Source organism: Salvelinus fontinalis, unplaced genomic scaffold (assembly GCF_029448725.1).
Source record: "Salvelinus fontinalis isolate EN_2023a unplaced genomic scaffold, ASM2944872v1 scaffold_0102, whole genome shotgun sequence".
NCBI lineage: Eukaryota > Metazoa > Chordata > Actinopteri > Salmoniformes > Salmonidae > Salvelinus > Salvelinus fontinalis.
Genome location: NW_026600311.1, coordinates 180169 through 203137, shown reverse-complemented (window position 1 = coordinate 203137; position 22969 = coordinate 180169). Strand labels below are relative to the sequence as shown.

At 45.0% G+C, this 22969-nt stretch overlaps 1 protein-coding gene across 1 annotated transcript in view; it reads left to right on the top strand.

Annotated features, from left to right (window-relative positions):
* Window positions 1–22969, top strand: part of LOC129843264 (pyruvate carboxylase, mitochondrial-like) — a 195649-nt gene that overhangs the window by 151166 nt on the left and 21514 nt on the right. The window contains exons 13-15 of the mRNA XM_055911884.1: window positions 15084–15155; window positions 15609–15716; window positions 21480–21626. Of these exons, the coding sequence (XP_055767859.1) occupies window positions 15084–15155; window positions 15609–15716; window positions 21480–21626 (327 nt within the window). The remainder of the gene's footprint in view (window positions 1–15083; window positions 15156–15608; window positions 15717–21479; window positions 21627–22969) is intronic.

The window sequence follows — 22969 nt, the reverse complement described above, 5'->3', positions numbered from 1 at the left end:
TCCCTCTCGTCAATCAAATGTATTTATAAAGCCCTTTTTACGTCAGCCAATGTTACAAAGTTCCGTACAGAAACCCATCCTAAAACCCCAAACAGCAAGCAATGCAGGTGTAGAAGCACGGTGGCTAGGAAAAACTGCCTAGAAATGCTGGAACCTAGGAAGAAACCTAGAGAGGAACCAGGCTCTGAGGGGTGGCCAGTCCTCTTCTGGCTGTGCCGGGTGGAGATTATAACAGAACATGGCCAAGATGTTCAAACGTTCATAGATGACCAGCAGGGTCAGATAATAATAATCACAGTGGTTGTAGAGGGTGCAATAGGTCAGCACCTCAGGAGTAAATGTCAGTTGACTTTCATAGCTGAGTATTCAGAGTTCGAGACAGCAGGTGCGGTAGAGAGAGAGAGTCGAAAACAACAGGTCTGGGACAAGGTAGCACGTCCGGTGAACAGGTCAGGGTTCCATAGCCGCAGGCAGAACAGTTGAAACTGGAGCAGCAGCACGACCAGGTGGACTGGGGACAGCAAAGGGTCATCATGCCAGGTAATCCTGAGTTATGGTCCTTTGGCTCAGGTCCTCCGGGAGGGGAGGGAGAGGGAGAGAGAATTAGAGAGAGCGTACTTAAATTCACACAGGACATCAGATAAGACAAGAGTACTCCAGATATAACAGACTGACCCTAGCCCCCCCAACACATAAACTACTGCAGCATAAATACTGGAGGCTGAGACAGGAGGGGTCAGGAGACACTGTGGCCCCATCCGATAATACCCCCAGACAGGGCCAACCAGGCAGGATATAACCCCACCCACTTTGCCAAAGCACAGCCCCCACACCACAATACGGATATCAACAGACCACCAACTTCCTACCTTGAGATGATGCCGAGTACAGCCCACGTAGATCTCTGCCACAGCACAAACTTGAGGGGGCGCCAACCCAGACAGGAAGATCACGTCAGTGACTCAACCCACTCAAGTGACGCACCCCTCCCAGGGACGGCATGGAAGAGCACCAGTAAGCCAATGACTAAGCCCCTGTAATAGGGTTAGAGGCAGAGAATCCCAGTGGAGAGAGGGGAACCGGCCAGGCAGAGACAGCAAGGGCGCTTCGTCGCTCCAGTGCCTTTCCGTTCACCTTCACACTCCTGGGCCGGGCTACACTCAATCATAGGACCTACTGAAGAGATGTACAAATTTAAAGGACGAGACCGAGTCTGCGTCTCTCAGATGGATAGGCAGACCATTCCATAAAAATGGAGCTCTATAGGAGAAAGCCCTGTGTAGTGGCTTCCTTTCCTCTTTACCGTAGCCACTGCCCAAGCCTGAAGCAGGGTTGTCTCTATAGGTCTGGTCTCTATAGGTCTGGTCTCTATAGGTCTGGTCTCTATAGGTCTGGTCTCTATAGGTCTGGTCTCTATAGGTCTGGTCTCTATAGGTCTGGTCTCTATAGGTCTGGTCTCTATAGGTGTAGTGGCTTCCTTTCCTCTTTACCACAGCCACTGCCCAAGCCTGAAAGCAGGGTTGTTTCGGACGCATACAGTCCACACTCAACGTTTCCAAACGGCCAAACATTCAATGAGATCCAGGGATATGGTGCAACAAAAAATGTTTATTCTTCTTATCTAACAAAAAGGTATTCTCCAATCAACTTAAAGCAGAGATTACTTGAAATGCAAATACATAATATGACCTGTCTGTCTGTCTGTCTGTCTGTGTGTCTGTCTGTGTGTCTGTGTGTCTGTCTGTCTGTCTGTCTGTCTGTCTGTCTGTCTGTCTGTCTGTCTGTCTGTCTGTCTGTCTGTCTGTCTCCCCCGAAGGCCCAACTTCCTGCCTTTATACTAACACAATTAACACAGTACAATGAATGGGCAAGAGGGGGGGCCCAAAAACTGAGTTACACTAACAACAAATGAATATATCTCTCAATCAGGTAAATATAAATCATAAAGGTACGTCGCTAATATGTCATCATATACATTAATATTTAATATATTTACAAATATATAAATAATGAATAATATAAATGTACATGGAGCTCAGTATGTCCAGTCTTTTATACAGATATGTCCAAATCGGCTCTACACCCTGCCTCCAGCTGTTTGCTTAGAAATTCTAGGGACAATTAGGAGGCCTGCGTCTTGTGACCGTAGCGTACGTGTAGGTATGTACAGCAGGACCAAATCGGAAAGATAGGTAGGAGCAAGCCCATGTAATGCATTGTAGGTTAGCAGTTAAACCTTGAAATCAGCCCTAGCCTTAACAGGAAGCCAGTGTAGGGAGGATAGCACTGGAGTAATATGATCACATTGTTTGGTTCTAGTCCAGATTCTAGCAGCCGTGTGTTTAACACTAGCTGAAGATTATTTAGTGGCTTTATCCGGGTAGCCGGAAAGTAGAGCATTGCAGTAGTCTAATCTAGAAGTGACAAAAGCATGGATTCACTTTTCATTTTTGGACAGAAAGTTTCTCTCATCATGCCTCCCCTCCTCCCTGTCTCCTCTCCTTTCTCCTCCTTCTCATTCTTTCCTCTCCTCTCCTTTCTCCCCCCTCTCCTCCGTCTTCCCCCCCCCCTTCCCTCTCTCATTTCCTCTCTTCTCTGACAACACAAACACATCCTCAATGAGGATGCTTCCTCAGCGGTTGGTGCTACCTTGTTGCTCCCATCTCCCTGAGCCAAAACCATCACAGATTAATGCTAAATCCACTCTCTCTCTCTCTCTCCTCGCTCTCCCTCTAATCGCTCTCTTTTTCATCTCTCTCTCTCTCTCTCAATTCAATTCAATTCAATTGACTTTATTGACATGGCAAGTTCATTATTACTTACATTGTCAAAGTATACATATCGAAAAATAAAAATCTAATATATATGTATATATATACAAAATATATATATATTTATATATAAATAAATGGTGGGACCAACAGTAATAATACTAGTAGTAGTGGACATGGGATTACCATTAACAACAACTACAACAACAATATTAATCAGAACAACAATACATTAAATCAATGGTAGTAGACCAGTGTCAATATGACTTGAGAAGACATATGACCTGGTAGTAGACCAGTGTCAACATGACTGAGAAGACACATGACCTGGTAGTAGACCCATGTCAACATGACTTGAGAAGACACATGACCTGGTAGTAGACCAGTGTCAACATGACTTGAGAAGACACATGACCTGGTAGTAGACCAGTGTCAACATGACTGAGAAGACATATGACCTGGTAGTAGACCAGTGTCAACATGACTGAGAAGACACATGACCTGGTAGTAGACCAGTGTCAACATGACTGAGAAGGCACATGACCTGGTAGTAGACCAGTGTCAATATGACTTGAGAAGACATATGACCTGGTATGAAAGACAAAACAAAACTAAGCTAAATGGGAAATATTATCAACATTACTTTGCATTTTTCACTGGCTGTCCCTCAGGTTGTGGCAGGAGTACACATATTTGGCTGCCAAAACTGCACATTTTGGCTTTTCACCCAATAAATATTTGATTTTTTCTTAATCTTTTATAGTTTCAAATTCTTTGTATTGAGTTATAATTTTGGGAAAGAAATATGCTCTTAGGTCTGAGTATTTGTCACAGTGTAGTAGGAAATGCACCTCTGTCTCTACCTCTCCTCTGGAGCAGAGTGAGCACAGCCTGTCCTCTCTGGGCAGCCAGGTTTGTCTGTGACGACCGGTCTCTATAGCCAGACGGTGCTCACTGAGTCTGTACCTAGTCAATGTTTTCCTCAGTTTTCTATCAGTCACAGTGGTCAGATAGTCTGCCACCATGTACTGTCTGTTTAGAGCCAAATAGCATTGAAGTTTACTTTGATTTTTTGTGGTGTCTTTCCAATAGGTTATATATTTTTCTTTTTCTTTTGTGATGATTTGGTTGGGCCAGATTTTCTGAGGGCTGTCCCGAGGCGCTATGGGGTTGGTTTGGGTTGGTGAACTGAGCCTCAGAACCAGCTGGCTGGGGGGACTCTTCTCTGGTTTCATCTATTGACATTGTAGAGCTGTGTGATGGAATGTTTTAGGGTCACTTGTTTTTAGATGGTTGTAAAATTTGATGGCTTTTTTTTCTATTCGAATGAGGAGGGGGTATTGGCCCATTTCTGCCCTACATGTGTTATTTGGAGTTTTTCTTTGTACTTGCAAAACTGCATGCAATATTTCAGTTGGATGTTTGTCCAATTTAGTAAATTCGTTATTAGAGAGTGGACCCCATACTTCACTGCCATATAGAGCAATTGGTTCTATAACTGATTGAAAAAATTTGAGCCAGATTCTAATTGGAATTTCAATTTTGATGTTCCTTTTAATGGCATAGAATGCTCTTCTTGCTTTGTCTCTCAGCTCATTCACAGCCATGTGAAAGCTACCTGTGTTGCTGATATTTAGTCCTAGATATGTGTAGTTTTTGGTGTGTTCTAATAGAACTGTGTCCAAATAGAATTTATATTTGTCATCCTTTTTTCCCGACCTTTTTTGGAATATCATTATATTTGTTTTTTTTAGGTTAACGGTCAGAGCCCAGGTCTGACAGAACCTGTGAAGACGATCTAGGTGCTGCTGTAACCCCTCTTTAGTGGGAGACAGCAGCACAAGGTCATCTGCGTACAGCAGACACTTGATTTCAGTGTTGTGTAGGGTGATACCAGGTGCTGCCGATTCTTCTAATGTTTTTGCCAATTCATTAATGTAGATGTTTTGGACTTATTGGGCAGCCCTGTTTCACTCCCCGCCCCTGAGAGAAGAAGTCTGTTTGCTTGTTGCCAATTTTAACCGCACATTTGTTTTTAGTGTACATTGATTTAATAAAATCATATGTTTTCCCTCCAATACCACTTTCTATTAGTTTATAAAAAAGACCTTCGTGCCAAATTGAATCAAATGCTTTCTTGAAATCTTCAAAGCACGAGTAGATTTTGCCTTTGTTTTGGTTGACTTGTTTATCAATTAGAGTGTGGAGGGTGTAAATGTGGTCTGTTGTACGATAATTTTTTAGAAATCCAATCTGGCTTCTGCTCAGGACGTTGTGTTCGTCAAGGAAATGATGTAGTCTGCTATTTATAATACTGCAGAGAATTTTCCCCAAGTTGCTGTTAACGCAAATTCCTCTGTAATTATTTGGGTCAAATTTGTCTCCATTTTTATAGATTGGTGTGATCAATCCCTGGTTCCAAATATCGGGGAAAATACCTGCAGTGAGGATAATGTTGAAGAGTTTGAGTATAGCCAATTTGAATTTGTGGTCTGTATATTTGATAATTTCATTTAAAATACCATCAGCACCACAGGCCTTTTTTGGTTGGAGATTGCATAGTTTTTCCAATAATTCTTCTTCTGTAATTGGGGTATCTACATGATTCTGATAGTCTTTGACTGCTAATTCAAGGATTTGTAATTTTTCTTGTATATCTTTTCGTTCTGGGCTCTTTGTTATAGTGCTGTAGAGGTTTGCAAAGTGATTTCTCCACATATCCCCATTTTAGATAGCCAATTCTTCATGATGAGGTTTGTTTAATTTATTCCAATTCTCCCAGAAGTGGTTTGATTCTATGGATTCCTCAATTCCATCCAGCTGATTTCTAATGTGCTGTTCCTGTATTGTCCTTAGGATGCGTTTGTATTGCTTCAGTGTTTCCCCATATTGAAGGCGTATATTTTTGTTGTCTGGTTCTCTGTGTTTTTGATTAGATGTATTTCTCAATGACTTTCTTAGATTTTTGCAATCATTATCAAACCATTTTTCATTATCTTTTATTTTTGGTTTGCTCTTATGCTTCTTTAGATTAGCCAAGGAGGCTAATTTGTCAAATATAAAGTTTATGTTCCTAACGGCCAAATTTACACCTTCATTGCTGAAGGAGAATGTTAAGGCTAAAAAGTTGTCCAGGAGAGATTGTATTTTTTGGCTACTAATTGCTTTTTGGTAGATGTCTGTACTGTTTGCACTCCATCTATAGGCTTGTTTAGTACCATGTAATTTATTGGGCCATGATGCTTCATGGTTGGGTTCTGCTCTTCTCAGATACACTGTGATTTTACTGTGGTCTGAGAGAGGTGTTAGTGGGCTGACTGTGAAGGCTCTGAGAGACTCTGGGTTTAGGTCGGTGAGGAAGTAGTCTACAGTGCTGCTGCCAAGGGATGAGCTGTAGGTGTACCTACCAAAAGAGTCTCCTCTCAGCCTGCCATTGACTATGTACAGACCCAGTGTTCGACAGAGCCTCAGGAGCTGTACTCCGTTTTTGTTTTTCACTTTGTCATAGTTGTTTCTGTGGGGGTATGTGGGGAGGGAAAGGTTATTGCTTCCTGGTAGGTGTTTATCCCCATGACTGTTAATAGTGTCTTGTTCTTCTGCTGTTCTAGCATTCAGGGCTCCACAGACCAGTACGTTGCCTTGGGCCTGAAAGTGACTAATTTCCCCCTCTAGAATGGAGAAGCTCTCTTCATTGAAGTAGGGTGACTCTGAGGGGGGAATGTATGTGGCACAGAGGAAGAAGTTTTTATCTGTCAAGATAGCCTCCTTGTTGATTTTTAACCTGTTTTGATCAATTCGATTGAATTAATTAGTTCAGATTTATACCATATTAACATTCCCCCTGAGTCTCTGCCCTGTTTGATTCCTTTTAATTTAGTGGATGGTATGATTATCTCCCTATAATCTAGTGGACAGCCAGTGGAAACATCACCTCTGCACCATGTTTCCTGTAGTACTACAATATCTACATCATCAATTTCTTTCAGGAAGTCTGGGTTTCTGCTCTTTAGCCCAAAAGCAGAGGACTTCAATCCTTGTATATTCCAACATGCAACGTAAAAAGACTTCATAACTTTTTTTATTTACCTTTCAGAATGAGACAAACATTCACAATCCAAGAAGAACCATTAAAACAGGATTTTTCAAATAACGTAAACTCTTATTTTGCAAATGTGATTTGTCTATCATTTAAGATAGAATTTGTGTCATGCCACTTGGGTGGATGTAGTGTGAGGATGGTGGTGTTCTTGTGTTCATCTTACCATGACCCTCGGCCTATCACATGTGAGCATAGTAGACTCAGCATTTGTTTAATGTCACTCATTTGGTTGGTGGGGGCTGGGCCAGTTGCTCCTCTCACAGCCTGTGCGTAGCTCTGCCTGCTGGGCTGTGGCTCCTCCAGGTGTGGGTCTGCGGTGGGGGGCAGGGGGGTGGGAGGCCTCGTCTGGGTGGCTCTGAAGCTGGGCTGGGGTGGTCTGTGCGGCGCTGGCTGTGGTGGGCATTGAGGTTGGTGGTGCTGTGGTCGTGCCTGGGGGGTCCAGGGTGCTGGTCCGGGGTGTTGTCTCGGTGATCTTGGCGGGGTGGAGATTGCTCCGCTGTTCCTGGCTGTGGTGGGCATTGAGGTTGGTGGTGCTGTGGTCGTGCCTGGGGGGTCCAGGGTGCTGGTCCGGGGTGTTGTCTCGGTGATCTTGGCGGGGTGGAGATTGCTCCGCTGTTCCTGGGTGTAAAGGTCGGGCTGCGGTTTAAAGCGACGTCCTTGAGAGTCTTGGCAAGGATGGGGACTGTCTCCCTGTACAGGTGAACATGGTCATAGAGACAGTCCAGATCGAGGGTGGGATGGTGGGCCAGGTGTACATTGGGTCGCAGGGCACAGTCCCGGGATAGGCTGGCGTTTATTTTTTGGATTGTGGCAGGGTGGAAGTCCCTCCTCTGTAGAAGGGTTGACACTATGATTCTTGAGTTGGGGAAGATTGCGGCCTTTTCAATCACTCCCCGTAGTGAAGTCGCCACCCTCTCCTGCTGAGCACGCAGGTCGTTGCTTCCGGTATGTATGATTATGTGGCTTGGCGACCCGAGATGGGTCTTATCAAGCAGCTCCATGATACTCTGCGTTGTTGGGCACCACACCTTTCTCCTTTTGTGTCTAGGGAAAAGTTTCTTCTCCTGGACATACTTCCCATTTGAGTCCATTAACAGGACGATGTCAGCCAGTGTTTCTTCTGGACTGGGGGGGGGCAGAGTGGGGGCTGGTGGGTGTTCTCTCTCTCTCTCTCTCTCTCTCTCTCTCTCTTTCTTTCATCTCTCTCTCTCGCTCTCTCTCTCTTTCTTTCATCTCTCTCTCTCGCTCTCTCTCTCTCCCTCTGCTTGCTCTCTTTTTCATCTCTCTCTCTCTCTCTCTCTCTCTCTCTCTCTCTCTTTCTTTCATCTCTCTCTCTCGCTCTCTCTCTCTCCCTCTGCTTGCTCTCTTTTTCATCTCTCCCTCTCTCTCGCTCTCTCTCTCTCTCTCTCTCCCTCTGCTCGCTCTCTTTTTCATCTCTCTCTCTCTCTCTCTCTCTCTCTTTCATCTCTCTCTCTCGCTCTCTCTCTCTCTCTCTCCCTCTGCTCGCTCTCTTTTTCATCTCTCTCTCTCTCCCTCTCCCTCTCCCTCTCTCTCTCTCTCTCTCTCTCTTTTTCATCTCTCCCTCACTCTCACTCCTCACCCGAACTACAGGACAGAATACAAACCCTCCAACCCAAAAAAAGCCTGTCGTGTTGATGGTATCCTCAATGAAATTATAAAATATACAGTCCGCAAAATCCAATTGGCTGCACTTAAACTCTTTAACATCATCCTCAGCTCTGGCATCTTCCCCAATTTTTGGAACCGAGGACTGATAACCCTAATCCACAAAAGACGATACAAATTTGACCCAAATAACTACCGTGGGAAATGCGTCAACAGCCTTGGGAAAATCTTCTGCGTTATCATTTACCTTTCTGGTGCAGTCGTTCCGATAGCGACCCACCTCGACAATATCCGGTGAAATTGCAGAGCGCCAAATTCAAAATACAGAAATAGTCATAAGAAACATTCATAAAAAATACAAGTGTTATACATCGGTTTAAAGATGAAGTTCTTGTTAATCCAGCAGCTTTGTCAGATTTCAAAAAGGGTTTACGGCGAAAGCACACCATGAGATTATCTGAGGACAGCATACAAAAGCATACAAAAGCATGAAAAACATTTTCCAACCAAACAGATGCATCACGAAAGTCAGAAATAGTGATAAAATAAATTGCTTACCTTTGAAGATCTTCATCTTTTTGCAATCTTAAAAGTCTCAGTTACACAATGAATGGTCGTTTTGTTTGATAAAGTCCTTCTTTATATCCCAAAAATATCTGTTAATTTGGCTCGTTTGATTCAGAAATACACTGGTTACAAATCGCCCAACATGACTACAAAGGATCTAATAAGTTACCTGTAAACTTGGTCCAAACATTTCAAACAACGTTTCTAATCCAACCTCAGGTACCCTAAAACGTAAATAATCGATCAAATTTAAGAAGGAATAAACTGTTTCCAATACCGGAGAAAAACAACACGGAGTGCGCTCTCATTCACCACACCAAAAGACTAGAGTCCACCTGAGTGACACATAGAAAGAATACGACTACATCTTAATAAAAAAAATAAAAAAAAACATTGAACAATTTCTAAAGACTGTTGACATCTAGTGGAAGCCATAGGAACTGCAACCTGGATCCTAATAATTCAGCTTCCCCAAAGAAAGATATTGTAAAGTCCAATGACCTCAATCAACAACAACAAAAAATCCAGGATGGATTGTCCTCGGGGTTTCGCCTGCCAAATCAGTTCTGTTATACTCACAGACATTATTTTAACAGTTTTAGAAACTTTAGAGTGTTTTCTATCCAATACTACCATGCATATGCATATCCTAGCTTCTGGGCCTGAGTAACAGGCAGTTTACTTTGGACACCTCAGTCATCCAAACTTCCGAATACTGCCCCCTAGCCTTAAGAAGTTTTAACAGCAGACTTGTACATTTCCTCAGTGAAAACAATATACTGAGCAAATGTCAAATTGGCTTTTTACCAAAAACACCGTACAACAGACCACGTATTCACTCTGCACACCCTAACTGAGTAACAAACAAACCAAAACAAAGGGAAAGTCTTCTCATGCTTTGTTGATTTCAAAAAAGCTTTGACTCAATTTGGCATGAGGCTCTACTATACAAATTTATGTTAAGTGGTGTTGGGGAAAAAATATTATAAAATCCATGTACACAAACAGCAAGTGTGCCGTTACAGTAAGATTTGTGACCTGTTGCCAAGAGAAAAGGGCAACTAGTGAAGAACAAACACCATTGTAAATACAATCCATATTGATGTTTATTTATTTTCCCTTTTGTACTTTAACTATTTGCACATCGTTACAACACTGTATATAGACATAATATGACAGTTGAAATGTCTTTATTCTTTTGGAACTTCTGTGAGTGTAATATTTACTGTTAATTTTTATTGTTTATTTCACTTTTGTATATTATCTACCTCACTTGCTTTGGCAATGTTAACATATGTTTCCCATACCAATAGAAATTGTATTGAGGGAGGGAGGGAGTGAGAGAGGAAGACAGGGAGAGAGGGAGACAGGGAGAGAGGAAGACAGGGAAAGAGGGAGGGAGTGAGAGAGGAAGACAGGGAGAGAGGGAGACAGGGAGAGAGGGAAACAGGGAGAGAGGGAGACAGGGAGAGAGGGAGGGAGGGAGAGAGGGAGACAGGGAGAGAGGGAAAGAGAGGGAGAGGGGGAGACAGGGAGAGAGGGAAAGAGAGGGAGAGAGGGAGACAGGGAGAGAGGGAAAGAGAGGGAAAGAGGGAGACAGGGAGAGAGGGAAAGAGAGGGGGAGAGGGAGAGAGGGAGACAGGGAGAGAGGGAGACAGGGAAAGAGGGAGAGAGGGAGACAGGGAGAGAGGGAAAGAGAGGGAGAGAGGGAGAGAGGGAAAGAGAGGGAAAGAGGGAGACAGGGAGAGAGGGAAAGAGAGGGAGAGAGGGAGACAGGGAGAAAGGGAGACAGGGAGACAGGGAGAGAGGGAGACAGGGAGACAGGGAGAAAGACAGGGAGAGAGGGAGACAGGGAGAGAGGGAGACAGGGAGAGAGCTGTTAAGAGGTGTTTAGGGTCCAATAAGTCACTATAGTTTAGACTGGAGGACACAGTGGAAATGAGGAGAGAATGAGGGAAAGAAGAAAGAGAAACAGAGAAAGGGACTGGGGGACAGCTGTGATTACTGTGAAATAACAGAGACGGATGGAGAGAAAGAGAGATGGTGGAGAGAATAAGGGAGGGAGGGAGGGAGGGAGGGAGAAAGAGGGAGGTAGAGAGAGAGAAGGGAGAGAAAGAGAGATGGTAGAGAGAATGAGGGAGGGAGGGAGGGAGGGAGGGAGGGAGGGAGGGAGGGAGGGAGGGAGGGAGAAAGGGGGAGGTAGAGAGAGAGAAGGGAGAGAAAGAGATGGGTACCAAGAGCCTCCTCGCAGGAGCAAAGCTTCCTCTATTACCCAGATCCCTAGGGATCCCTAGAGGTCCCCATTCTTAACACTGAGGTCCCCATCATTAACACTGAGGTCACCATCATTAACACTGAGGTCCCCATCATTAACACTGAGGTCCCATCATTAACACTGAGGTCCTCATTCTTAACACTGAGGGCCCCATCATTAACACTGAGGGCCCCATCGTTAACACTGAGGTCCCTGTCATTAACACTGAGGTCCCCATCATTAACGCTGAGGTCCCCATCATTAACACTGAGGTCCCCATCATTAACGCTGAGGTCCCATCATTAACACTGAGGTCCCCAGCATTAACACTGAGGTCCGGTCATTTACACTGAGGTCCACATCATTAACACTGAGGTCCACATCATTAACACTGAGGTCCCATCATTAACACTGAGGTCCCATCATTAACACTGAGGTCCCATCATTAACACTGAGGTCCCCATCATTAATACTGAGGGCCCCATCATTAACACTGAGGCCCCATCATTAACACTGAGGTCCCAATCATTAACACTGGGGTCCCCATCATTAACACGGAGGTCCCCATCATTAACACGGAGGTCCCCATCATTAACACGGAGGTCCCCATCATTAACACGGAGGTCCCCATCATTAACACTGAGGTCCTCATCGTTAACACTGAGGTTCCCATCATTAACACTGAGGTTCCCATCATTAACACTGAGGTCTCATCATTAACACTGAGGTCCCCATCATTAACACTGAGGTCTCATCATTAACACTGAGGTCCTCATCATTAACACTGAGGTCCGCATCATTAACACTGAGGTTCCCATCATTAACACTGAGGTCCTCATCATTAAAACTGAGGTCCCCATCATTAACACTGAGGTCCCCATCATTAACACTGAGGTCCCCATCATTAACACTGAGGTCCTCATCATTAAAACTGAGGTCCCCATCATTAACACGGAGGTCCCCATCATTAAAACGGAGGTCCCCATCCCTAACGCTGAGGTCACCATCATTAACACGGAGGTCCCCATCATTAACACCGAGGTCCCCATCATTAACACTGAGGTCCTCATCATTAAAACTGAGGTCCCCATCTTTAACACGGAGGTCCCCATCATTAAAACGGAGGTCCCCATCCCTAACGCTGAGGTCACCATCATTAACACGGAGGTCCCCATCATTAACACCGAGGTCCCCATCATTAAACCTGAGGTCCTCATCATTAACACTGAGGGCCCCATCATTAACACTGAGGTCCCAATTCTTAACACTGAGGTCCCCTTCATTAACACCGAGGTCCTCATCATTAATACTGAGGTCCCCATCATTAACACTGAGGTCCCCATCATTAACACTGAGGTCCTCATCATTAACACTAAGATCCCAATCATTAACACTGAGGTCCCCATCATTAACACTCAGGTCACCATCATAAACACTGAGATCCCCATCATTAACACCGAGGTCCCCATCATTAAACCTGAGGTCCTCATCATTAACACTGAGGGCCCCATCATTAACACTGAGGTCCCCATCATTAACACTGAGGTCCTCATCATTAACACTAAGATCCCAATCATTAACACTGAGGTCCCCATCATTAACACTCAGGTCACCATCATAAACACTGAGATCCCCATCATTAACACTGAGGTCCTCATCATTAAAACTGAGGTCCCCATCATTAACACTGAGGTCCCCATCATTAACACTGAGGTCCCCATCATTAACACTGAGGTCCTCATCATTAAAACTGAGGTCCCCATCATTAACACGGAGGTCCCCATCATTAAAACGGAGGTCCCCATCCCTAACGCTGAGGTCACCATCATTAACACGGAGGTCCCCATCATTAACACCGAGGTCCCCATCATTAAACCTGAGGTCCTCATCATTAACACTGAGGGCCCCATCATTAACACTGAGGTCCCAATTCTTAACACTGAGGTCCCCTTCATTAACACCGAGGTCCTCATCATTAATACTGAGGTCCCCATCATTAACACTGAGGTCCCCATCATTAACACTGAGGTCCTCATCATTAACACTAAGATCCCAATCATTAACACTGAGGTCCCCATCATTAACACTCAGGTCACCATCATAAACACTGAGATCCCCATCATTAACACTGAGGTCCTCATCATTAACACTGAGGATGTCATCATTAAAACGGAGGTCCCCATCATTAACACTGAGGTCCCCATCGTTAACACTGAGGTCCCATCATTAACACCGAGGTCCCCATCAGTAACACTGCGGTCACCAGCATTAACACTGAGGTCCCCATCATTAACACTGATGTCCTCACCCTTAACACTGAGGGCCCCATCATTAACACTGAGGCCCCATCATTAACACTGAGGTCCCATCATTAACACTGAGGTCCCCATCCCTAACACTGAGGTCACCATCATTAACACGGAGGTCCCCATCATTAACACTGAGGTCCCATCATTAACACGGAGGTCCCCATCCCTAACACTGAGGTCACCATCATTAACACGGAGGTCCCCATCATTAACACTGAGGTCCTCATTCTTAACACTGAGGACCCCATCATTAACACTGAGTTCCCCATCATTAACACTGAGGTCCCCATCATTAACACTGAGGTCACATCATTAACACTGAGGTCCCCATTCTTAACACTGAGGTCCCATCATTAACACCGAGGTCCCCATTCTTAACACTGAGGTCCCATCATTAACACCGATGTCCCATCATTAACACTGAGGTCCCATCATTAACACTGAGGTCTCTCTCTCTCCCCCTCCATCTCTCTCTCCCCCATCCATCTCTCTCTCCCCTTCCATCTCTCTCTCCCCTTCCATCTCTCTCTCTCCCCCCTCCATCTCTCTCCCTCCCCTTCCATCTCTCTCTCCCCCTCCATCTTTCTCTCTCCCCTCCATCCCTCTCTCTCCCCCTCCATCTCTCTCTCTCCCCCTCCATCTCTCTCTCTCCCATCCATCTCTCTCTCCCCCCTCCATCTCTCTCTCTTACCCCTCCATCTCTCTCTCCCCCTACATCTCTCTCTCCCCATCTTTCTCTCTCCCCCTCCATCTCTCTCTCCCCCCTCCGTCTCTCTCTCTCCCCCCTCCGTCTCTCGTTCCCTCCCCATCCGTCTCTCTCTCTCTCACCTGTCCATCTTTCTCTCTCTCACCCCTCCGTCTCTCTCTCCTCCCTCCGTCTCTCTCTCTCCTCCCTCCGTCTCTCTCTCTCCTCCCTCCGTCTCTCTCTCTCCCCCCTCCGTCTCTCTCTCTCCCCCCTCCATCTCTCTCTCCACCCTGGCTCTCTCTCCCCCTTCCTCTATCTCTCCTCTCTCCATCTCTCTTTCTCTCCCCCTCCATCTCTCTCCCCCCTTCCTTCCCCCCTCAATCTCTCTCTCCCCCCTCCATCTCTCTCTCTCCCCCCTTCCTCTCCCCTCTCCATCTCTCTTTCTCTCCCCCTCCATCTCTCTCCCCCCTTCCTTTCCCCCCTCAATCTCTCTCTTCCCCCTCCATCTCTCTCTCCCCCTTTCTCTCTCGTTCTCTCTCCCCCCCACCATCTCTCTCTCTCCCCCCTTCCTCTCCCTTCTCCATCTCTCTCTCCCCCCCACCATCTCTCTCTCTCCCCCCTCCATCTCTCTCCCCCCTCCCTCTCTCCCCCCTCCCTCTCTCCCCCCTCCCTCTCTCCCCCTTCTCCATCTCTCTCTCCCCCCCACCATCTCTCTCTCTCCCCCCTCCATCTCTCTCCCCCCTCCCTCTCTCCCCCCTCCGTCTCTCTCTAGGTGACTCCCAGCTCTAAGATTGTAGGAGACCTGGCTCAGTTCATGGTCCAGAACAACCTGACGAGAGAGGAGGTATGTACATGTCTATATATTCACTATTATATTTCTGTCTATTTATTATTGCCGGGACCATTCTACCAGGTCAACCACAAGGTTCTGGTTCTGGTTCTGGTTGTGATTGTGGTTGTGGTTGTGATTGTGGTTGTGATTGTGATTGTGATTGTGGTTGTGGTTGTGATTGTTATTGTTATTGTGGTTGTGATTGTTATTGTGGTTGTGATTGTGATTGTGGTTGTGGTTGTGGTTGTGGTTGCGATTGTGATTGTGGTTGTGATTGTGATTGTGGTTGTGGTTGTGGTTGTGGTTGTGATTGTGGTTGTGATTGTGGTTGTGATTGTGGTTCTGGTTGTGGATGTGATTGTGGTTGTGGTTCTGGTTGTGATTGTGATTGTGGTTGTGATTGTGGTTGTGGTTGTGATTGTGGTTGTGGTTGTGATTGTGGTTGTGATTTTGGTTGTTCTTCAGGTGGAGGAAAGAGCTGATGAGCTGTCCTTCCCTCTGTCCGTGGTGGAGTTTCTACAAGGACACATTGGGATACCGCATGGAGGCTTCCCCGAACCATTCAGGACCAAGGTAACACACAACCACACACAGGGAGACACTCACACAGGGAGACACTCACACAGGGAGACACTCACACAGGGAGTCACTCACACAGGGAGACACTCACACAGGGAGACACTCACACAGGGAGACACTCACACAGGGAGTCACTCACACAGGGAGACACTCACACAGGGAGACACTCACACAGGGAGTCACTAAGAGTCACTCACACAGGGAGAAACTGTGAGTCACTCACACAGGGAGACACTCACACAGGGAGACACTCACACAGGGAGACACTCACACAGGGAGACACTCATTACTCATTACATTACAGTATCACCATTATTACAGTACCACCCTTATTACAATATCACCATTATTACAGTATCATCCATATTACAGTATCACCCTTATTACAGATTCACCGTTATTACAGTATCACCATTATTACAGTACCACCCTTATTACAGTAGCACCCTATTACAGTATCACCCGTATTACAGTATCACCCTTATTACAGTATCACCCGTATTACAGTATCATCATTGTTACAGTATCACCCGTATTACAGTATCACCCGTATTACAGTATCAACCGTATTACAGTATCACCCGTATTACAGTACCACCGTTATTACAGTATCATATTTATTACAGTATCACCCGTATTTATTACAGTATCACCCGATTTACAGTACCACCGGTATTACAGTATCACCATTATTACAGTATCACCCTTATTACAGTATCACCCTATTACAGTATCACCCTTATTACAGTATACCCGTATTACAGTACCACCCGTATTACAGTATCACCCGTATTACAGCATCACCCGTATTACAGTACCACCGTTAGTACAGTATCACCCTTATTACAGTATCAACCTTATTACAGTATCACCCTTATTACAGTATACACGTATTACAGAACCACCCGTATTACAGTACCACCGTTATTACAGTATCACCCTTATTACATTACCACCGTTATTACAGTACCACCCGTATTGCAATATCACCCTTATTACAGTATCACCCTTATTACAGTATCACCCTATTACAGTATCACCCTTATTACAGTATACCCGTATTACAGTACCACCCGTATTACAGTATCACCCTTATTACAGCATCACCCGTATTACAGTACCACCGTTAGTACAGTATCACCCTTATTACAGTATCACCCTTATTACAGTATCACCCTTATTACAGTATACACGTATTACAGAACCACCCGTATTACAGTACCACCGTTATTACAGTATCACCCTTATTACATTACCACCGTTATTACAGTACCACCCGTGTTACAATATCACCCTTATTACAGTATCACCCTTATTACAGTATCACCCTATTACAGTATCACCCTTATTACAGTATACCCGTATTACAGTACCACCCGTATTACAGTATCACCCTTATTACAGTACCACCAGTATTACAGTACCACCGTTATTACAGTATCACCCTTATTACAGTACCACCGTTATTACAGCACCACCCGTATTACAGTAACACCCTTATTACAGTATCACCCTTATTACAGTATCACCCTTATTACAGTACCACCATTATTACAGGATCACCCGTATTACAGTATCACCCTTATTAGAGTATCACCCTTATTACAGTACCACCCGTATTACAGTATCACCATTATTACAGTACCACCCGTATTACAGTATCACCCATATTACAGTATCACCCGTATTACAGTATCATCCGTATTTATTACAGTATCACCATTGTTACAGTATCACCCACATTACAGTATCACCCGTATTACAGTATCACCCGTATTACAGTATCACCGTTATTACAGTACCACCCGTATTACAGTACCATCGTTATTACAGTATCACCCTTATTACATTACCACCGTTATTACAGTACCACCCTTATGACAGTATCACCCTTATTACAGTATACCCGAATTACAGTACCATCCGTATTACAGTATACCCGTATTACAGTACCACCGTTATGACAGTATCACTTTTATTACAGTATCACCCTTATTACAGTACCACCGTTATTACAGGATCACCCTTATTACAGTATCACCCTTATTAGAGTATCACCCTTATTACAGTATCACCCTTATTACATTATCACCCTTATTACAATATCATATTTATTACAGTATCACCCTTATTACAGTACCACCGTTATTACAGCATCACCCGTATTACAGTATCCTCCTTATTACAGTATCACCCTTATTACAGTATTATATTTATTACAGTATTACAGTATCACCCTTATTACAGTATTACCCTTATTACAGTATCACCCTTATTACAGTATCACCCTTATACAATATCATATTTATTACAGTATCACCCGTATTACAATATCATATGTATTACAGTATCACCCTTATTACAGTATCACCCTTATTACAGTGTCACCCTTATTACAATATCATATTTATTACAGTATCACCCTTATTACAATATCATATTTATTACAGTATCACCCTTATTACAGTATCACCCTTATTACAGTATCACCCTTATTACAATATCATATTTATTACAGTATCACCCTTATTACAGTATCATATTTATTACAGTATCACCGTTATTACAGTATCACCCTTATTACAGTATCACCCGTATTACAGTATCACCCTTATTACAGTATCACCCTTATTACAGTATCATCATTATTACAGTACCACCCGTGGTCCTGAATGGTTCGAGAGAGAGGGGGGGAGAGAGAGATTGAGGGGGGGAAAGGAAAGGGGGAGAGAGATGGAGGGGGAGAGAAAGAGAGATGGAGAGGGGAGGAACATTACACACAGACACACACAAACTCAAACATTACTCACACACACACACACAAACTCAAACATTACTCACAAACACACACACACACTGAAACATTACACACCTACACACTCAAACATTACACACACACACACACAAACTCAAACATTACTCACAAACACACACACACACTGAAACATTACACACCTACACACTCAAACATTACACACACACACACACAAACTCAAACATTACTCACAAACACACACACACACTGAAACATTACACACCTACACACTCAAACATTACACACACACACACACACACACTCAAACATTACTCACAAACACACACACACACTGAAACATTACACACCTACACACTCAAACATTACACACACACACACACACACACTCAAACATTACACACCTACACACTCAAACATTACACACACACACACACACACACTCAAACATTACACACAAACACACACACACTCAAACATTACACACACACACACACACACACTCAAACATTACTCACAAACACACACACACACTGAAACATTACACACCTACACACTCAAACATTACACACACACACACACACACACTCAAACATTACACACAAACACACACACACTCAAACATTACACACAAACACACAACATTGCCCACTTGTGTCAGTACCTCCCAATAGAAAAAGAGGTGGGGAGAAAGCAGACCTCCAGGAGTGTTAAATCAACCATGTTGAGAAGATTTGGGGAATTATTCATGGGTAAAGGGACAACCTGGGATTCAAATAATCTCTCTCTCTCTCTCTCCCTCTCTCTCCCTCCCTTTCTCTCCCTCTCTCTCTCTCCCTCTCTCCCTCTCTCCCTCCCTCCCTCCCTCCCTCCTGAGAGAAGCAGTAGCCTCCAGTCACAGAAGAATAATAACAAACTTTGCTGTGGCGTCCCCTCAAAGTCAGACACACACAGACACACACACCATTACTAGGGGGGCACAGTAGGGGAACTGGAGGTGTTTGTATTGGGAACATAATGTACTGTGACTTCAGAGACACATAGATTTATATCCTTAACTAACTTAGAGCCCTACTGAGGCTATCTCACGCTAGCGGGACACCAGTCAACAACATCTGGTGAAATTGGAGGGCGCGCAATTCAAATAAATAATACTAAACTAATAATACCACAGACACTTGATTTCAGTGTTGTGTAGGGTGATACCAGGTGCTGCCGATTCTTCAAATGTTTTTGCCAATTCATTAATGTAGATGTTAAATAGTGTTGGACTTATTGGGCAGCCCTGTTTCACTCCCCGCCCCTGAGAGAAGAAGTCTGTTTGCTTGTTGCCAACTTTAACCACACATTTGCTTTTAGTGTACATTGATTTAATAAAATCATATGTTTTCCCTCCAATACCACTTTCTATTAGTTTATAAAAAATAATGCTTTCTTGAAATCTACAAAACACGAGTAGATTTTGCCTTTGTTTTGGTTGACTTGTTTATCAATTAGAGTGTGGAGGGTGTAAATGTGGTCTGTTGTACGATAATTTTTTAGAAATCCAATCTGGCTTCTGCTCAGGACGTTGTGTTCGTCAAGGAAATGATGTAGTCTGCTATTTATAATACTGCAGAGATTTTTCCCCAAGTTGCTGTTAACGCAAATTCCTCTGTAATTATTTGGGTCAAATTTGTCTCCATTTTTATAGATTGGTGTGATCAATCCTTGGTTCCAAATATCGGGACAAAATACCTGCAGTGAGGATAATGTTGAGGAGTTTGTGTCACGTCCTGACCAGAATTCTTGTGTGTTTTAGTGTTGGTCGGGACGTGAGCTGGGTGGGCATTCTATGTTGTGTGTCTAGTTTGTCTGTTTCTATGTTTGGCCTAATATGGTTCTCAATCAGAGGCAGGTGTTTTGTGTTGTCTCTCATTGGGAATCATATTTTGGTGGCTTGTTTTGGTTTGGGGTTTGTGGGTGGTTGTCTTCTGTCTTTGTGTTCTGCACCAGATAGGACTGTCTCGGTTTTCACGTTTGTTATTTTGTATAGTGTTCACGTTATCGTCTCTTGTTTATTAAACATGTTGAACACTAGCCGCGCTGCATTTTGGTCCTCTCCTTCATGAACGGAAGAAAACCGTTACAGTTTGAGTATAGGCAATTTGAATTTGTGGTCTGCATATTTGATCATTTCATTTAAAATACCATCAGCACCACAGGACTTTTTGGGTTGGAGAGTGCATAGTTTTTCCAAAAATTCTTCTTCTGTAATTGGGGTATCCACAGGATTCTGATAGTCTTTGACTGCCAAATCAAGGATTTGTAATTTTTCTTGTATTTTTTTTGTTCTGGGCGCTCTCTCTCTCTCTCTCTCTACCTTTACCTCTTTACCTCTCTCTGAGAGCCCTCCAGAATGTCCATGTAATTTCTCCTGCTGTTGTGGCACACTGGCTTTGGTTAGAAGTGCACTCTTCTAGGAACGCCCTTTCATATGACCCCTGGTTGACTCCTTTTACTGTGTGAGAGAGAGAGAGAGAACCAGTCATTTTCCTGTATGAAACGACGAGTCCTTTCCTATAAAGGAATGTGTGTGTGCGTACACACGTATTGAATTAGCCAATTATCAACCAGGGTGGTCCTGTATTGGCCAATCGTCACAGGGGAACTGCGGAGGTTCTTAGAACACTTGAACTCCTGGAACACAATAGAATGTTCCTTTTTTCTATTTTATACACCACATTCTTTTTGAGGAGGCCTACTGTCAGTTAATTAACGTTGGCAGGGCAACCATGTCCAACTTATAACACTTCTTTGTTTTTGAAAAACACCACCAAGAAAAAGGAGACATAATGTCCTTGAGACTGTAGACCACAGCGGCAGAACGAGGAAGATGAAGTCCTCGTAAAAGGAGGAAAAAATCTACTGTTCTGGCAATGTAAAATGACCAATACGAAGTCTTTACGATGGCTGTATCTCCTCTCCCCTCTCCCCCCTCACAGGTTCTAAAATCCCTCCCCCGTATCGAGGGCCGTCCCGGCGCCACCCTTCCCCCGCTGGACTTCGATGCCCTGGAGGCCGGGCTTCGTTTGCTGCACGGTGATGACATCACAGAGGAGGATGTCATGTCAGCGGCCATGTATCCCAAGGTATTTTATATTTATATTAATATTGCACACACACAGCATCCCCAACCCCGTCCTCAGACAGCATCCCTAACCACGTCCTCAGACAGCATCCCTAACCCTATCCTCAGACAGCATCCCCAACCACGTCCTCAGACAGCATCCCAAACCCCGTCCTCAGACAGCATCCCTAACCACGTCCCCAGACAGCATCCCTAACCCCCCCAGACATCATCCCTAACCCCGTGAGACAGCATCCCTAACCCCGCCAGACAGCATCCCTACCCACGTCCTCAGACAGCATCCCTAACCACATCCTCAGACAGCGTCCCTAACCACGTCAGACAGCATCCCTAACCCCGTCCTCAGACAGCATCCCTAACCGCGTCCTCAGACAGCATCCCTAACCGTGTCCTCAGACAGCATCCCTAACCACGTCAGACAGCATCCCTAACCCCGTCCTCAGACAGTGTCCCTAACCACGTCAGACAGCATCCCTAACCCCGTCCTCAGACAGCATCCCTAACCGCGTCCTCAGGCAGCATCCCTAGCCACGTCCTCAGACAGCATCCCTAACCACGTCCTCAGACAGCATCCCTATCCGTGTCCTCAGACAGCATCCCTAACCGCGTCCTCAGACAGCATCCCTGACCACGTCCTCAGACAGCATCCCTAACCCTGTCCTCAGACAGCATCCCTAACCCCGCCCTCAGACAGCATCCCTGGCCACGGCAGACAGCATCCCTAACCCCGTCCTCAGACAGCATCCCTAGCCACGTCCTCAGACAGCGTCCCTAACCACGTCCTCAGACCGCATCCCTAACCCCGTCCTCAGACAGCATCCATAACCCCGTCCTCAGCCAGCATCCCTAACCCCGTCCTCAGACAGCATCCCTAACCCCGTCCTCAGACAGCATCCCTAACCGCGTCCCCAGACAGCATCCCTAACCACGTCAGACAGCATCCCTAACCCCCTCAGACAGCATCCCTAACCACGTCCTCAGACAGCATCCCTAACCCCGTCCTCAGACAGCATCCCTAACCACGTCCTCAGACAGCATCCCTAACCCCGTCCTCGGACAGCATCGCTACCCGCTCAGGCAGCATCCCTAACCACGTCCTCAGACAGCATCCCTAACCCCCTCAGGCAGCATCCCTAACCACATCCTCAAACAGCATCCCTAACCCCGTCCTCAGACAGCATCCCTAACCACCTTCTCTGACAGCATCGCTAACCACGTCCTCTGACAGCATCGCTAACCACGTCCTCAGACAGCAATCAAACAAGCTAAGTCCCAATATAGAGACAAAGTAGAGTCGCAATTCAACAGCTCAGACACGAGAGGTATGTGGCAGGGTATACAGTC